General features: G+C 37.5%; 2 protein-coding genes and 1 long non-coding RNA gene across 5 annotated transcripts; 1 reads left to right on the forward strand and 2 right to left on the reverse strand.

Moving 5' to 3' along the window:
- Positions 1-1,855: 1,855 nt before the first annotated feature.
- On the reverse strand, positions 1,856-2,775 carry LOC145606015 (uncharacterized). Its single transcript, XR_014105193.1, has 2 exons — positions 2,536-2,775; positions 1,856-2,078 (listed from the first exon to the last, which is right to left on the reverse strand). It is a non-coding gene; the product is annotated as an uncharacterized LOC145606015 (long non-coding RNA).
- A 2,864-nt stretch (positions 2,776-5,639) lies between these two features.
- On the forward strand, positions 5,640-11,298 carry LOC145605043 (uncharacterized). Of its 2 annotated transcripts, none has more exons than XM_081661057.1 (3): positions 5,640-5,945; positions 6,125-8,055; positions 10,314-11,298. In XM_081661057.1, exons 2-3 carry the CDS (start codon positions 6,493-6,495, stop codon positions 10,704-10,706), a joined length of 1,956 nt encoding a protein of 651 aa, XP_081517183.1. In that variant the 5' UTR covers positions 5,640-5,945; positions 6,125-6,492; the 3' UTR covers positions 10,707-11,298. The 2 variants fall into 2 exon arrangements, with proteins under 2 accessions (XP_081517183.1, XP_081517182.1); XM_081661056.1 differs by having other exon boundaries at positions 6,151-8,055.
- A 295-nt stretch (positions 11,299-11,593) lies between these two features.
- LOC145605461 (uncharacterized) lies at positions 11,594-16,698 on the reverse strand. 2 transcript variants are annotated; one of them, XM_081661516.1, is made up of 8 exons: positions 16,546-16,698; positions 15,076-15,471; positions 13,809-14,167; positions 13,454-13,703; positions 13,021-13,186; positions 12,831-12,933; positions 12,493-12,621; positions 11,594-12,348 (listed from the first exon to the last, which is right to left on the reverse strand). In XM_081661516.1, the coding sequence occupies exons 2-8, from the start codon at positions 15,305-15,307 to the stop codon at positions 11,848-11,850; spliced, it is 1,740 nt and encodes a 579-aa protein (XP_081517642.1). In that variant the 5' UTR covers positions 15,308-15,471; positions 16,546-16,698; the 3' UTR covers positions 11,594-11,847. The 2 variants fall into 2 exon arrangements, with proteins under 2 accessions (XP_081517642.1, XP_081517641.1); XM_081661515.1 differs by lacking the exon at positions 16,546-16,698 and adding an exon at positions 16,323-16,423.
- Positions 16,699-17,510: the final 812 nt, after the last annotated feature.

Here is a 17,510-nt window from a genome sequence, read left to right on the forward strand (position 1 = left end):
TTTGTCTTGTTTAAAATAGAGACCCCCTAAAGTTAGGGGTGTAAATGAGCCGAGCCGAGCCGCGTACTACCTTGTTCATGTTCAAATTTAATTAACTTAGGCGAGTCCGAGCACGATCCTGAGCTTTCAAGCGAGCTCAAAAATATGTTCAAGCTCGGCTCATTTAAACATTTGGTACACTATGTGTTCGCGAACAGCTCATTTATTAAACGAGTTTATAAACGAGTGTTTCATGCATGATTATAGTAATAAACGAGCTTCTCTAATAAACGAGCTTTGTACTTTGACATTTGAAAATCTCAAAAAATAGCATAATAATTAAATCTAAATTATAAACATTAGATTTAAATCTTAATTATTAAAAAACTTAACAATTAAATTAACAATTGTGAATAAATCAATAATTCATGAATATAAATAAACGAGTAGTTTGCAAATATAAATAAACGAGTTGTTCATGAACTTATTTGAACGAGCATATCTTTGTTCGTGTTCAAGCTCATATATTAAATGAGCTTCAAAATTTGTTTAAGCTCGGCTCATTTATCAAATAAACGAACATGAACGAGCTTCAATCGAGCTTGAACCCGAGTAGTTTATTGATCGGCTTGGTTCATTTACACCCCTACCTAAAGGTTGTAATATTTGTGGCCCCTCCTGATTCTAGGGATGGTGTTGTTCGGTTTGTTCTTCATGATTTTCCTAAATCGCAGGGTCTTGCTGTATCTGGTACTGTTCCTAGGGTGCCTAATGAGCCTCATTTTGCTTTTAATGTTGCTTTGCTTGATAGTTTGCTATCTAAGCGGTTTTGTTCTGTAAAATCTATCCCTCCTAAGTGTCGCTAGGGTTTTTCTCGGGTTCTCAAAGGGGCCCTTGATAAGGTGATTGGCAAGCCTGATGACATCTCTTGTTGGGTTCAATTGCTTGTGTTACCTCTATGTGTCCTTAAAACCTTTTCTCCGAGGAGTAGTCGAGAGTGTTCTTTGGGTGTCAGGCGACTGCGGCAGGAAGAGAGTATCATCGCTGCTATTCGTTCTTGGTGTGAGCCTGGTGGTTCTGTGCAACTTGTGCGAGACACGTTGGCTGATGTGTCTCCACCTTTGTTGGACGCTGATGAGGACCATGATTTGTCCGAGCGTAATGTTAAGCAGTGTAAGAGAAAGATTTCTGACGGGCATTACACTGCTGCGGTTAGGGTTCTTTCGTCTTCTGGTCTTGCCCCTTACAATGATGCTACTCTTGCAGATTTGCAAGCTAAGCACCCTTCCTTTTCGGCTCCTATCTTACCGGATATTCCCGTTGATCAGCACCTTATTGCTACTCCTGCTGTTGTTTTGGATCAGATTAGGGATATTCCGCGAGGTACGTCATGCGGTAGAGACGGCCTGCGTGCAAAACACCTTATGGATTGTTTGAGTGGTGCTGCAGTTGCTATTTCAGATGAGTTGATGGACTCTATTATGCAGGTAGTTAATCTTTTTCTCACTGGCACTAGGCGAAAATATGAATTGGCCACCGGTTCAAAACCCCCCAATGCCACCGGTTTTGAACCGGTGGTCATTTGGGGGGTGCCAATACTCCGAAGCAAGGCCACCGGTTCAAAACCGGTGGCAAAAATAAGTATTTCCACCGGTTAACCGGTGGCAATAACCCTTCCAGCTTTATTTTTTTTTTGGTATTATATATAAATGCCACCGGTTAGCCGGTGGCAATGTGCATGTAAATATATATATATATATATATATATATATATATATATATATATATTTTTGGTTTTGTTTTTTCCACTAGAAATATACTCCAACGATTCAATGTAATTATGTAAGAAACACAACATCGAAAAAAAACATTGAAATCAACCGAAATATAATCCAAAATATAATTATCATTAAATTGTTATTGTACAATACCAAAATCAAAAAAAATTACAACATAAAAATAAATTAATAAATAAATAAAATTACAACATCAGAAACAAAAAAAATAAAATTAAGTTCTAAAACAATATTCCAAAATCAACATCTTGATCTTTTTTTGACACAAACATCTTGATTCTTCGTGGAGTCATAATCTAATACCTGTATCAATTAAAACACCAAAATTAATAACACTCAAGAACTAAAAAAAAATGCATTATCTACCCAGAAAACTCAAATTAATAATTAAAAAAAAAATTAACCCAGAAATCCCCGAAAAAAAAACAGAAAACTCAAAATAAAACAAAAAAACCTAAAAAAGCGCATGCAATTTCACCAGAATACTCGTACAATTTCGAAAATCAGAACACCAAGATTAAAATTAATAAATAAAAACTCACAAAAAACACGAAAAAAAATATAAAATATAATATATAAAAAAAATCCAGAACACTCATGCAATTTCGAATTAAACATAAACCCTTGAATAATCAAATTAAACCCAGAAACATAGACCCATCAACACTCATCAATTAAACCCAGAATATTCCAAAATCAATTAAACATAGCAATTACAAAATCAATTAAACCCAGAAACCGTAACCTCGAAAAATCAAACCCAAAAACTGCGAAAAAGAGCAAAAATTGGTGTTGACGATGTAGATCTGTCGGTGTTGTTGATGTTGGTGTTGCTGGTGTGGTGGTGGCGTGGTGGTGATTTCGTGGGTAATGGAATTTTTTCGGGTGAAGTTGGGTGATTTCGGTGGTTGATGGTGGCTGTGTAGTGCGGATTTGATGGAGGACGAAGGAGGAGAACGGAGGAGAGAGGACGAAGGGCGACGAGAGAGAGAACAGAGAGGGAGAGCAGGATAGAGAGAGAGAGAGAACAGAGAGGGAGAGAAGGAGAGAGAGGGGGAGTAAGAACGAAGGAGATAGAGAGAAGGAGGAGAGCAGGAGCGGAGGAGAGGCGATAGAGGAGAGAGAAGATTAGGGTTAGGGTATATAAAGGAAGGGAAAAGAGAATGGTGGGCTTTTTTTTTTTATTATTTGATTATTGCCACCGGTTCAAAACCGGTGGCCTTTATCATTTATGCCACCGGTTCGGCTTGAACCGGTGGTAATGTACATATGCCTAACCCCGCCCATTTTTTAAGCCACCGGTTTTCAAAACCGGTGGCCATTGAGCAGTGCCTTTTTCAATTTTTCTACTAGTGTGGAAATGTCCTGCTGAGTTGGGAGAGTATATTGCTAGTGCTCCTCTCACGCCACTTGTTAAGCCTGAAGGTGGTATTCGGCCTATTGCTGTAGGTACAGTTTGGAGGCGTCTAGTTTCAAAGGTTGGGGCTGCTTTAATTGGTCCGCGTCTGGGAAGCTATCTAGGAGGTCTTCAGTTTGGTGTTGAGGTGCCGGCGGGTGGTGCGGCTATTCTTCATGCTGTTAATCGTTTGGTCGAGGCGCGTGGTGGTGATGTTGGTCTCTCTATGTTGTTGGTGGATTTTATGAATGCTTTTAATTTGGTAGACCGTTTGGCTATGTTGCGTGACGTTCGTCTCCGTTGTCCAGCTCTCTCGCGATGGGTTGAATTCTGTTACTCTACTCTAGCTAGGTTGTTTTACGGGGAGCATACCTTATGGTCATGTGAGGGAGTGCAACAGGGTGATCCTCTAGGCCCTTTGCTTTTTGCTTTGGTTCTTCATCTGTTAGTTTGCCAAATCAGGGATTCTTTTGACTTATGTTTGCAAGCTTGGTATTTAGATGGCGGGACTATTATTGGTGACACCTTAGTGGTAGGAAAGGTTTTGGAGTTGATTTTGGCGGAATGACCTCGTCTCGGACTCCATGTCAATGTTGAGAAAACAGAAATATTCTGGCCCTCGGAGGACCCTCGTAGCCGTCTCGTTGGTGTCTTTCCTCCGGATATTGGTCGTCTTGTGCATGGTGTTAAGTTACTGGGTGGCCCTGTCAGTGCTGATTCCTCTTTCTGTGGTGAGCATGTTTCACAGAGAGTGTCGAAGACCGTTGTGCTAATTGACGTTGTTGCTAAGCTCGATGATCCCCAATGCGAGTTGTTGCTTCTTCGTGCGTGTACTGGGGTTTCAAAACTCTACTTTGCTATGCGCACTAGTCCTCCTCGTCTTTTTGAAACAACACAGGTTTCTTTTGACATGGCCCTTCGAGCTTATTTGGAGCGCATTGTAACAGCTTTGAGGCCTGGTTTTGGTGATTGGCAATGGCGACTTGCCACCTTACCTTTTTCTTATGGTGGTTTGGGTGTCTATTCGGCGGTGATGTTCGGCATTATGCTTTCCTTGCATCGCGTCTGCAGTGTTCTGGTCTTCAGGCTACGCTTCTTCGCAATTCTGGTATTATTGGTCCAGGATCGGCCTTCGATGGTGCTCTTAGTCTTTTTAATAGGGCTGTGGAGACTGACCTTATGAGTAACCCTAGTGAGATCGCTGCCCCCAAACTCATGAAAAAGTTGGCAAATATATATTTCACGAAGGTCACTGCATCTGCGGATTCCACTTTCTCCTTAACTCCGCGTCAGGTAGCCTTATGGAAATCCCAGCAGGGGGATCTCTCTTCGGCCTGGTTGCGGACGGTCCCGATATCGGGTTTGGGTTAGACTATGAATGCTAAGACTTACCGTAGTGTTCTTTGCTACCGGTTGGGTGTTCCTTTGTTCTCCGTTTCAACACCGTGTTATGCTTGCTCAAGGGTTTTTGACGGGGATATTTATGGGGATCATGCAGTGTCTTGTGCTGGGATGATGGGTATTAAACATCGGCACAATGTTGTTCGTGACACCCTTGTTGATATTTGTTTTCGGTCTGGGATTTCTGCTCGAAAGGAGGTTAACATTGGGTTGATTGGAGGTAACGACGGGGCTATACGACCAGCAGATGTGCTGCTTTATTCCTAGGATAGAGGCCTTGATGTATGTGTTGATTTGACGGGGTCTTCACCTTTGACACAATCAAGGTTGTCTAACTTCGTTCCTGGTCGTGTTGTGTCGGCGGCGGCTCAGCGGAAGCGGGACAAGTATGGGATGCGTTGCAAGACTATTGGCTATGGTCTTCTTCCTTTCTCCTTTTCTTCGTTGGGGGAATTAGAGAAGGATGCTATTGTGTTGCTGAAGTGGGTTCAGGTGTTCGCTAGGGCTCAGGATATTGGTGCTCGTGCAGCTGGTCACATCTTCAGCAGGATCGGGTTCGCTATAGCTAGAGGGGTGGGGCCAGATTGTATCTCGGCTCCCCACCAATTTCTTGTAAATTGATTGACTGTAGTAGTAGTTATTTTTTTTATTTTTATTTTTATTTTTTATTTTTTATTTTTAAAAAGTCAATAATGATATCATACATTAAATTAGAGAGAATTTTTTTAATGAGGAAGCGATACATAGGATAAGTAGCGGGGTTGATAATATCAATAAGCTGGGATGTGCTAAATGGAGGCCCGGCACGGCACGACACGTCAAGATTCAGGCACGGCATAGCCACCGCCAGGCACAGCCCACAGCGACCCGGCACGACACGTTGCTCACCTCTAGTCTTATATACTCAGTGTTGCGATCATTATAAAACGGAAAAGAAAGTAAATAAAATCGTAGGGTATAGAAAAGCTCAGAAAAAGGCAGATGGAATAAGGGTGGTCCGATAATAGACAGAGTCCAGTAGAGAGGTTCACCGTGCTGTCAGCATTAATGGGCCACCTCTGTAATCTTTACCAGTTAACGTGAAAGAGAGAGAAAAATACTCCCAGAAAAAAAAAAAAAAGTGAACTTTTTTAACAAAAAGAAAAGAAATTAACACCCCTTTAATTTATTTTTTTTCCTTGTACAAAAGAAAAGGGAGAGCGTGGGAGAATATAGATCCAAAAATCCCTGAATTTTAGAGAGAGAAAGTGAGTCAATCACAGTCATTCTACTCATTTTTTTACCAACTCTCACCAACTGTAGTTGGGTTTTTGAGGATTAATTCTCTATTTTTTTTTTTGGAATATTTCAGCTTTCTTGGTGATTTTTTCCAGGTACTTAATCCTAATTTTGTTCTTGGTTTTTTGGGTTTTTAATTCTTGGATTACTTAGTTAAAGATTTTAATTATTGTTGTATTTTTTTTGTTTTGAATCTAGTTGATGCTGAATTAAAGGTGTTGTTTAATTTATTGCTGTCTGTGTTCTGGGGTGTAACAGTTTGTTTAATTTGCAGTTATTTTTTTTGGTACCCATTTGCAGATTTGAGGTCTGTGATTAATTTTCTGGTGAATCTGGTGAAATTTTGGTAAATTTTTGAGGGAATTGTTGTTATTTTGACATTTAAGGCTGAATTAGTTGTGGGGTTGTTCAGATTTGGCAGTTGATTGAGTATTTGGTTCAGATTTAACTGTTGGTTGAGATTTCTTGTTAAAGTTTTGAAACCCTGGAATTTATATTTCATCATAGTTGAGCAAAAGTATTGAAAAGTTTCGATCTTTAAGTATATTAGATTAGATGGCTGCTTGGAAATGGAAGAATCAGCAAATTAGGTATTGAAATTACTGTTGGAAAGAGGGTGAGAGAGGTTAAGATTGATAATCAATGGAAGATTTATCCAAATATGCTCATAGCCCAGCTCATCTAGCTGTTATGCGCCGAGATTATGCGGGTTTAAAGCGTATAATTTCGTCCCTTCCTAGACTAGCTAAGGCAGGAGAGGTTACTACTGAAGATGAGTCTATTGCTGCTGAGCTTCAGGCTGATGAGCTTTCAGCTACGATTGATCGACGTGATGTTCCTGGCCGGGAGACTCCGTTGCATCTTGCGGTGCGTTTGAGGGATCCTACATCGGCAGAAATTTTGATGGCTGCTGGTGCTGACTGGAGTTTGCAGAATGAGAATGGATGGAATGCTCTCCAAGAAGCTGTTTGTACTAGAGAGGAGCAGATTGCAATGATAATTGCAAGGCACTACCAGCCTCTTGCTTGGGCTAAATGGTGCCGTAGGCTTCCTCGAATTGTTGCCTCAGCATCTAGGATTCGTGATTTCTATATGGAAATATCATTCCATTTTGAGAGTTCTGTTATTCCTTTCATTGGCCGGATTGCCCCGTCAGATACTTATCGTATTTGGAAACGTGGGTCTAACCTTCGTGCTGACATGACTCTTGCGGGCTTTGATGGGTTCCGTATTCAACGTTCTGACCAGACATTTTTATTCCTCGGAGATGGCTACTCTTCAGAGGATGGGAAGGTGTCTTTGCCTTCTGGTTCATTAATTGTCCTTGCTCACAAGGAGAAAGAAATCACCAATGCGTTGGAAGGAGCTGGTGCTCAACCGTCAGAATCTGAAGTTGCCCATGAAGTAACGTTGATGTCTCAAACTAACACATATAGACCAGGCATCGATGTCACACAGGCTGAGCTTGTTCCTCAAGTGAACTGGAGGCGGCAGGAGAAAAGTGAGATGGTTGGACAGTGGAAGGGTAAAGTGTATGACATGCTTCATGTAATGGTGAGTGTGAAGTCTAGAAGAGTTCCTGGTGCTATGACAGATGAGGAGCTTTTTGCTGCTGATCCTGAAGATAAGCTTGCTAATGGGGGTGAGCATGATGATTTTGATGACATATTAACTGTTGAAGAAAGAAAACAGCTAGATTCTGCTCTTATGGGAAATTCCGAGGGTAATGGTGAGGATGATGAGCATGGTGAGGATGAGAGTGGATTAGGGTCTGCTTTTGAAAATGGTGATTCAAATGGTAACGGTAAAGAGAAGAAAGGTTGGTTTGGCTGGAACAAGAAGAACTCCAAAAGTGCCAATGATGATGCTGAGGATGCAAAGACATTGAAGAAATTCTCAAAGCTTGCTCCTGAAGGAGGCAGCCTAAAACATATTGATTCTCAAAAGGATGATGCAAGTGATCCAAAGAAAGGAAAAGATAAGAACAGCAAGAAGAAAAAGAAGAAAGGGCCAACCAGTGAGTCTAAGCATGAGAGTGAATACAAGAAGGGTTTGAGACCTGTTCTCTGGTTGACCCCAGATTTTCCTTTGACAACCGAGGAGCTTTTGCCATTGCTAGATATATTAGCAAATAAGGTCAAGGCTGTTAGGAGACTTCGAGAACTTTTAACCACTAAGCTACCATCCGGGACATTCCCTGTCAAGGTACTTTCACTTACCTCTTCTGCATCGTCTTTCAATGCTTTCCTGTGCTTTTTGTGTTTTTGTATGTTTTACGCTGTATTCCTCATTTATTACCTTTATATGTGAGATTTTGTGAAATTATTATTACTCTGTCATTTATTGAGTGGTATCTAACATGTACCTGTCCTCTAATGTCCATTTTATATTTTCAATTTCGAAACTTGATTTTTTTTCCTCTGACATTTTTCATTGGAAGAAACATATTCCTTTAGTTGCTAATCTATTATTCATGAATATTAGAATCTTATATTAAAATCTTGCATGAGCTGATAATGTCATATAGAACGGCCCACTGATATGGCAATTCTAAGTTCTTCAAGATCTAGTTAGATTAGTCCACAGTTGCACCACTTTATTGTAAAACCTGTTTGCACATCCTAAAATGTGGTTAGCAACAAATTCAGAGGATGGGGGTTTGTGTGTATTAGGTAACATCAGATGTGAATTGAGTAAAGGTCTGTTGCTCATCTATTCAAGCCTCTATCTCTCCGCCTTTCTGCCCCCATTAAGAGATAGTTGAGTGAGAACAAATAATTAAATTAAACTGGAAACCAGTATGGGGCTCTGGTTCAGTGTGCTGCAGATGGGATTGATTGGTTATACTGTATCGTGATCCAATTTTAGCTGATGCTCTGGTCTCATAATAAGTTGGAAGCTGATTTTACCATTAAAAGAGTCCATGCAACCTTCGGGTGCTGTAAACTTATAGCTTTGTGTTGAATATAAATATGGAATTTGAGTAGTGCAAAGCTGTGATGGTCTTAATCGTTTGAGTTGGTTTAATCGTTTGAGTCGGTTTAATAGTCTAGGTTACCCATTTTGTTATTGAGGTTCTATTTTATTGTGTATGCCACCCTTAATTTATGTATGCTGAGCCTGTTTGTTGTGAAAACTAGGCTAGGTATTCACTTATTATTGTCTTTTGACATAGGGACTTGCATTCATTAAGATCACAACTTAGTTGTAGTGCCTGACTTCATTGAAAATATTGATTAATTTTTTGACACCTTTTGTCACTTCTCATGCTTCTCAACTTTTATTGATTGTAATGTTTGGACATAAGAACGCTGCTGGAAGTGTAGACCCTTGTGCCCTGGTGGGATCTCAATTATAAGATAAATGAACATTGAGGAAATGCTTTTTTTTTTTTTTTTTTTCCCCGGTTGTTGTGGGGGGGGGGGGGGGGGGGGGGGGGGGGTTAGAGGAAAAGGTACAAAAGGCGTTAACTGGCGGTCCACCTGGTTGCAGGACAACTTACGAACAAAATCAAAACTGTGATTCATGCGAGATATTAATGACAAGATACAAAACATAATATTTGTCAATGCATCGTATATCAAAAGCCAAAAGAATATACAGTTCATCATCTTACTATTATTTTTTGTACTAGCCAAAGGATAACAGACCTGAATGACCCATCGGCAATCTCTTTTGATTCGATCATTTTAGCCCAACTCTAAAACTTGGGTGTGGGAGGAAGGGTTGGATGGAGGGAATGTTATTTGTCATTGTAGTGCTCTCCAATTTAAAAGTGGGGAGGCAGGATATAGAAGGGAAGGCCAATTCGGAGGCATTTTGGCATTCTGAATCTTTGAATATAAAAGCTAGCTAATCTATTGAGTCACTTATGCATAGGCTTAGATTCATGATCATAGTGGCATTTCGACCATATATTCTAGTTGCTGTATTCTGTTGTCATCAAGTGTATTTGGTGTTGTATTATTGCTGCAGATTTATTTCATGATATTAAAGTTTGTGGAATGAAACATGGTCAATGATGCCTTGAAATTTCAGCAAATCAATGTAAGGGCGATTGTATTCTCCTTCATGCTCTCACACACCCTGACTTCCCCCTTTCTTTGTTATCGAGATTCTCTCTTAGTGGGTGGGGCCTTAGTTGGGATTTTTTTGGGGTATTTTCTTTAAATGCAGCCCCTATTAACTTTAATTATCTGCAACACTTAAATAAAATGTAGTGCATAATTGCTTAATAGAAAATAAGAAAATGTTATACAGTTTTCTGATCCATTATGTGTCTTTGAATGTAGAATATGGTAACTAATGATCCTTGTTTGGTCTATAGTGCTGTGAAATTGTCTTTTGCTCTTTACGCTGATTTGACCTTTTTAGGCTTACACAAAGACATACACTTGATCGATGTTCATTGAAAATTAATCTGTCCAGCTGACCTAATCTCCTACTTTTTTCTATATGTACAGGTTGCCATCCCAATTGTTCCAACAATTAGAGTAGTTGTCACGTTCACAAAATTTGAGGAACTTCAGCCTATAGAAGAGTTCTCAACACCTCTTTCTAGTCCAGCTCATTTTCAAGAAGGCTCAAAATCAAAAGACGCGGAGGGGTCCTCTTCTTGGATCTCATGGATGCGAGGGAGTCGTGGTGGGCAATCAAGTGACGGTGAGAGCCAAAGTCATCGCTATAAAGATGACAATGACCCTTTTAGTATTCCAGCAGACTACAATTGGGTTGATGCCAATGAGAAGAAACGTCGTATGAAAGCTAGGAAAGCTAAGAGCAAGAAAAACCGCAGACCAACAACAGCACCTAAAAATGGGGATATCCCACAACAATTGAGTGAGGAAGTGGAGTAATCTAAGCATGTAATGATGTCTGTATCAAGTGAAGAGACTCCCGTTCAAGGTAGAGGTAAAAATCTCTCCTTAAGCGTACTCAAAACATTAGACCAAGTGATGGAATGTTTCATGCTGTTGTGAGAGAGGGGGGGAGGCTGCAGGGCAATTCTTGTTGACCCAAATCACGCTTCTTCATGCTGTCGTGTTCTGTTAAGTGATGTGAAATTCGTGAAGTAAAAGCTATCATGTTTCTTGATAGCTTTGTTTTTGTTCTAACCTTTGTTTTTCCTACCTTAGACCAGTGTTTTGTATCTATTTATTATTTTTCTCACCCACAAGGTATTTGTTTGTTTCGTAAGTTTTCGTTAATCAATGTTGAAATGATCGTTGTGTACTTTGAGGTGTAGTTTAGGGATCACATCAATGTAGCTTGATGGCGATAGATCCGCTGATATGTTACTTCGTTGAAAAGCTTGCTGACTGATCTTTCTTGGTTCTAAATTGCTTTAGCTAGTGTTATGAGCTTACGTTGCCAATTTTGATGAATTTGTGGGGCTGATTTTGTAATTTAGTGGTGAGAGATCGAATTAAGTTCTAACTTCTTGGATTAGCACTTTGCAACTTTGCTCAATGGAGTGTTACATCATTCGACACTACTTTGTTAAATGGGGCATTACATCATTTGACAAAATCGCCTCGTGTATTGAAAACGAGAGAAAATCCAAAATTGCTATAATTCTAATGACATGAACTTTGTCTACAACGGGTGCATTGTATGCAAGACGGTTCATTTGATATACTTGTATAATAACTCGTAGTATTAATGACTTGTTGCTCGGAAAGCTTCTGTATATGCAATCTTCTCATCTTCTGCTTCCGTTTCAGTGTAATTGTAAAAGATAAAATTGGAAGAAAATCAACATAAAATGTATATAGCTTTATTTAGAGTATACTATTAAAAATCATAGGAGAGACAGAATAATACATCTTATCCAGTGTGGTACATTAATGGCCCTCAAATATACAACAATCTACTCTATATTTACAAGAAAACATGTCACCACATATTTGTACACAAGAATGCAAAATTGTGATAGATTGTAATCTGAATATCTGATCTACAATGGAGTTTTTATATATAAATACTGATCCTTTCTCTTCACCAAAATCGGTCCTTGTTAACACTCAGATATCCGGCCATAACTTTCCCTCCCGTATTCCTCATACCATCAATCAAAAAACACCACGTGGAACCCAATGCACCGATGAAGAAATCAGCCTCAGTGGCCATCAAGAAATTGACCAAAGGGTATTCCGTGCTTGTCTTTCTCCCAAGGCTCGCCTCATAGGTTGCCATTGTTATGTTGCTGACCTGCCTTTTCACATTGGTGAAGTAGAAGTTCCATCCAGATGAAGTGTAAAGCTTTGTAAGGTCGATAACTTGTTGCATCTCGGTGGATAGCCAGATGCTCCTTAAGTCCGGGAACTGTTTTCTTATCCTTTCAGCTAGGCGCATGTACTCCTTGAACTCCACCACCTTCATTTCACAAGCTTTGTCTCCCATTCTTACATGCATGCTTAGGAGTGGTCTTGAAATCCATGGTTTGCGGTTGGACCATACATATTTTTCTATCTCAGGTGCAGGATGGTCTGTTTCTTCCTGTTATGAAGGAAGTATAGTGATTTTGTGATTATATTAAAAATTATAACCTGAACAAGATTATGCTGAAATAACCCGTGTACATGCTTCATTTTTCCTAGATATAAATCAAAATGGTTTAAGATATACGTTGCATATGCCTACCTTCAGCCAGTCTCCATTATTATTTGCGAGGACCATTTCTGCAGCCTCTTTACCAAATGCAGCATGTCGAGCAACATTCATTAGATGGCATGTGTAGTCAGTTGGAAATCTCATTAGATATCGTACAGCCTGATAATTTAAACCATAGCTAGTAACATTGTTGATTTATCATATACACAATCAAGGAACTAAATCATGAGATTAGCTTTCTATTGCTCATTGCATATATTTAACTCATTCCAGAGACAAAGCAGGAGGATGTTGTCTTCAAGTCTGATTCAAAATTATGCTATCTAATGAGACGAAGCAGGAGCATAAGAAATTCACGAACTAGTTACCTGTGCTCGCCACCATCTTCTGTCCATTTTCCGATGAAATGCTACAAAACTCCCGTTTATTTCTGTCGTTGGTTGCAAATAACTCCAAGGAGCACCCCAGTTTCTGCAGTAATTCAGTACACAGATGAATATTTCACATCGTCCTCAGAAAATAATGTACGAGTACTCAGCAGAAGGTGCAAGAAATTACCTAGGAGTCCGTCCTGCCCATATCTCCTTAGAAGTGTAATTCTCTTTTGCTTTTATAATACCTTTGTCCCATGCTTCCTTATGATTCATGAGTTCAAAAGCACGATCCCTGCATTCTTGGGAAGTCTCCGGTAAGAAGTAGCAAGACCAACTTGCATGAGATGAGCCTGTAAAATCCATCAGAGGCACACTGGTTTTACTTGAGTTCTTTCAATAACAATTTTCCTCAATTTTAAAACCAACTACTTAAAACACTTGCAAATGAGTCCTAACAATTAAAAAAAGCCGAAACCTTAGCATGATTGATAACAAGACTTAAGATAACCCCTTAGCATGATTGATAATGATAACAAGACTTAAGATGTCAATTCAACCAACTTAACTCCCTATGATTCCGACAAATGATGAGCACAACCATTTAATGTAACTAGTACCTTTGCAACCCTCATGATCAGCACGGTTATAGTAATTTGTTACAAGCACCCTCTTCTCAGAAATGGCTAGAGCGAGAAGTCCACACATTCCAGCAATTTGTGCACCTATACCAAATCCGGGGAGTCTTTCCCAATCAGCCACAAGAAACTTCACTTCAGGGTCACGACAGTTCAACGGATGCTGATGAAGCCATACATCACGTTGCACTTTCCTTGTTAAGGGATAATTTTCTTCATCAGATCCCGTAATCTACCAATACAAAAAGGATGCAGACATTAGATTATAACCAAAAGTGTAATTAATACATATATAGTTGAAGATTATTGTTAACGTTGTTTACATATAGAAACATACCCAGGGAGGATAAGCACCTTGAGATATATCCTGATGCCGAAAATCATTCAACTGCTCATCCTCCGAATCCTTAGAGTACACGTCTAATGATCCCTTCCAAAGAGTCCAAGGGGGGAATGTTGCATTACCAACACGCGTATCTAGCCTCTTGTTAATCAGGGCTTGTGACTTACAGTTCTCTAAGTGAGGAGCATTCGGAACACTTGATTTTGTGTTTGTCCATGGGTCTACTGATTCATTTAGTAAGTTACTCCAAGATGAATATAGCATAGACACCTTATCGTTGTCACAACATAATCTTTTTCCCCTTGGATTCACTTCCTTCTCCACTGTTCTTGAGTTAAATTCACTATCTCCTACTGTATCACATACATAAATCAGATTAAAACTTGTAACTTTAAGAAATGAACAATTAGCCCAACAAAAAGAAAAAGTCAGCTACTTTAATTTACCAAGAAAGACTACAAATTTGCCTAAGTAAATTCTGGATTACTGATCTTGCAATAAATCATGTTGCATTAATACTATCCAAAAAAGAAAAGTTTTAAGGTCTTTACTGTGTTACTTCCTCAGTAGGCCACAATGCCACATTTCTACTTTAGGCCGTCCCAAAATAACAGATCACTTTCAATGATCGGTAATTTAGAATTTACATAAAACTATGGAATTTTGACTCAATCCTTTAAATGTGAGTACGCGACTTGAAACAAATTACAATTATTTAGGCACACAAGTACATTATTATATGTGTATCATACTAGTATCAAATTCGTGAGTACAACTACGAAACTTTAAATAATCGAACCTTTACAATTCATAGCATACCGTTTCATCTTTTAAAAAAAAAAACTAATTTATGCCTATGAAGTACATTAATCCCTACTCAAATGTCTAAGGTAATGCACCTCAACAATCAAGTTATCTAATCTTTGCACGGAAATTAAGGACAGTGAAAAAATGTACTTCCACCTAAGAATTACTAGAGGACATACATACTTCGAAGTAAAAGATGCCATTTACGGAAAATGTTATACGTAGCCCTTACGAGTACATCCCAATTCCCAATACCATACATAATAACAAAAGAAAACAGAGAAACTCTGCTTTTTTCACCTCTTATGCAAATGCTAAACTCATTTTATCACTAAACATACATTGATCACCAACCACTCAACATATTATCACTAGTCATTCAACAAAACAAACCCGAATTTCATAACCAAATCCAAATGTAACAATCATTAACAAATCGAAAAACTCGACTTACAAGTAATCTGTGGATTAGAACTCCAGGGCAAGATAGCAGCTGAAATCTGATGAAATTGAATGCCATCGAATTCGAAACGGCCGAAAGAAGTGAGGCCAGCAAGGAATAGAGAAGTAAGACAAACTCCACAAAGAAATCCAACTACACAAATTTGACATGGAAATGAACTACTCATTGATAATGCCTTTTGTGACAAAACCCTTTCAAGACCCTTGTGATTTTCTGCTTCCATTGATTGTTTTAATTATTAATTTTCAATGTAATTTGATATATTTTGGCCAAATTTATTATTGGGATTATATCAAATCTTTTTTAAAGAAAGTGTCACATCCATCAAAATAGCAACCAACTTTTGCAACCACTTTATCACATGAAACTGCTTCTCATCCTTTGTTTCTGTGAACAAAACAGTACCAAAAACAAATGTTAGCTAGAAATTCAGCAATAAATTAAATTGTATCTCAAATATTAACCAGAAAAAAATAAATAAATAAAATAAATTGTGATAAATATGATGATGTTATTTTATTATATATTCTATTTTACTTTATGATATTGAAGTATAAATTGAGAAATTAAGACTTGGAGCGTCAAAATTTAAGGTGGGTGTATCAACCTCGTTACATGCAACATAAAAATTAATAAAAAAAAATAGGAAAATTTTGATAAAAAAAAAAAAAAAAAAGGGTTTATAAATATGGTAATGTATTTTTACGTATGTTGCTAAATATGGATTAAACATTAAAATTTTATTATGATTTTGTGAAAGAATTATTTATTTAAAAAAGATAAAGTAGATAAATAAATAAATAAATTATAGATGAAAAAGAGTAAAGTCATATATCATGCATTAAAAATGAATATGTTGTTGGGAGCTGGAATTTATGAATTGCATGAACTTGAAAACTCTGAAATAAAGGAAAGGATAAACATAATAAATAAATTCCAAAATTACAAGAAATAAAAAGAGTGATAATTCTCAAATGAAAATTCGGTGAATCATCAAAATTAAATACTTTCTTAATTGAGTAAATTCAATAGAAAAAACAACATAAAACAGAGGAAAAAAGATTAAACTAACCATGATCATACATAAAAAAATGATAAGAATTTCCAATTCTCATGTAAAATTCAAGAAAAAGGTTAAAGATGAAAAACAGAACCACCCAATTTCCATAAATTCATATAATTTTGAAATCAAATTAAGAAAATTAAATCAACAAGAAAAGAAATTCAGATGAAATTACCAAGAAAATCTTTGTGAAATGAATCAGATAATTTAGTTTACTGTTGAACTGAACATTTGTGAGAGAAAAAAAAAAAAAAAAAACAGAGAAAAGTAAAAGAAGAGTGAAGAAGAAAAGGAAACAGAGGAACACTTGTATAAACCAACAAAATTGAAGAAAAAATAAAAATGAAAAAAATAAATGGAAAATGAATACGAACAAAGAAGAAAAGAATCAGACTTACATAGCATGCAAATAATGTTAAAATGAAGCTAACAAACTGAAGAAAAATACAGATTTGTATAGTTATAATCTTATAAAAAATATGTCTGGTATTTTGATGTTGTGAAATTTGGTTGTAGTATATACGTCGGTCTAAGGATGATATTTGTTGTGGGGTGGGGTAGGAGTTTATGTATGTGTATATTATTCCAAAAAGATTACAATATTATAAAGCCTTTCTTAGGAAGATAATGTACACCTTTTCTTCATCTCTTTTGATTTTTGAACATTCTTCACTATTGTTTCCTTATTTTTATTAATTAATGAGGAATGTTTTAATCTGATCAAATCTCATATGCATCAATTGTGGTTGTCATATTACTTCTACGTTCATCGATAGAGTACATAAATCAATCTTGGACTTTAACTATCAACTTTAGTTTTAGGTTGAGATGGTTTCCTAACATGGTATCAAGAGTCAACATGACAAGAAGACCAGGTGTCGGTTCAAAAATCAATCACCCCTTATTTCAGCGGAATATTTCGTGTATGAGGGCTAATGTTTCATAATCTACATTTTAAGCTCAAAGTGATCTCATGTAAGGGGATTTATTAGATTGTATAAATCGTTCTTGGGCTTTCACCATCATATTAAACTTTACTTTATTTAATATCTATTACGAAAAATAATGTTACGGAGAAAACGTGAACCTAGTGATCGACTATAACTAAGGCAATATATAAGTTAGGTTTTGTTATAGTAATTTCGGGTTAGGTTATGATTTAGATGCAAATCCAGACCGTTCTTTATATCTAAACATATTAATTACATAACTTGGATAGAACTTAGAAGTACATAACTTGTAGGAAACCTATATCAAAACCCATAAGTTAGCATTAATTATTTTTGTTAGTAGCTAAGGAAATAAATAATGATGTTTATTCAAAGGGTTTAAGGATGACTTTTCATTATTTAGAGCAATTTCT

This window comes from Chenopodium album, chromosome 22 (assembly GCF_948465745.1).
Source record: "Chenopodium album chromosome 22, dcCheAlbu1.1, whole genome shotgun sequence".
Taxonomy (NCBI): domain Eukaryota; kingdom Viridiplantae; phylum Streptophyta; class Magnoliopsida; order Caryophyllales; family Amaranthaceae; genus Chenopodium; species Chenopodium album.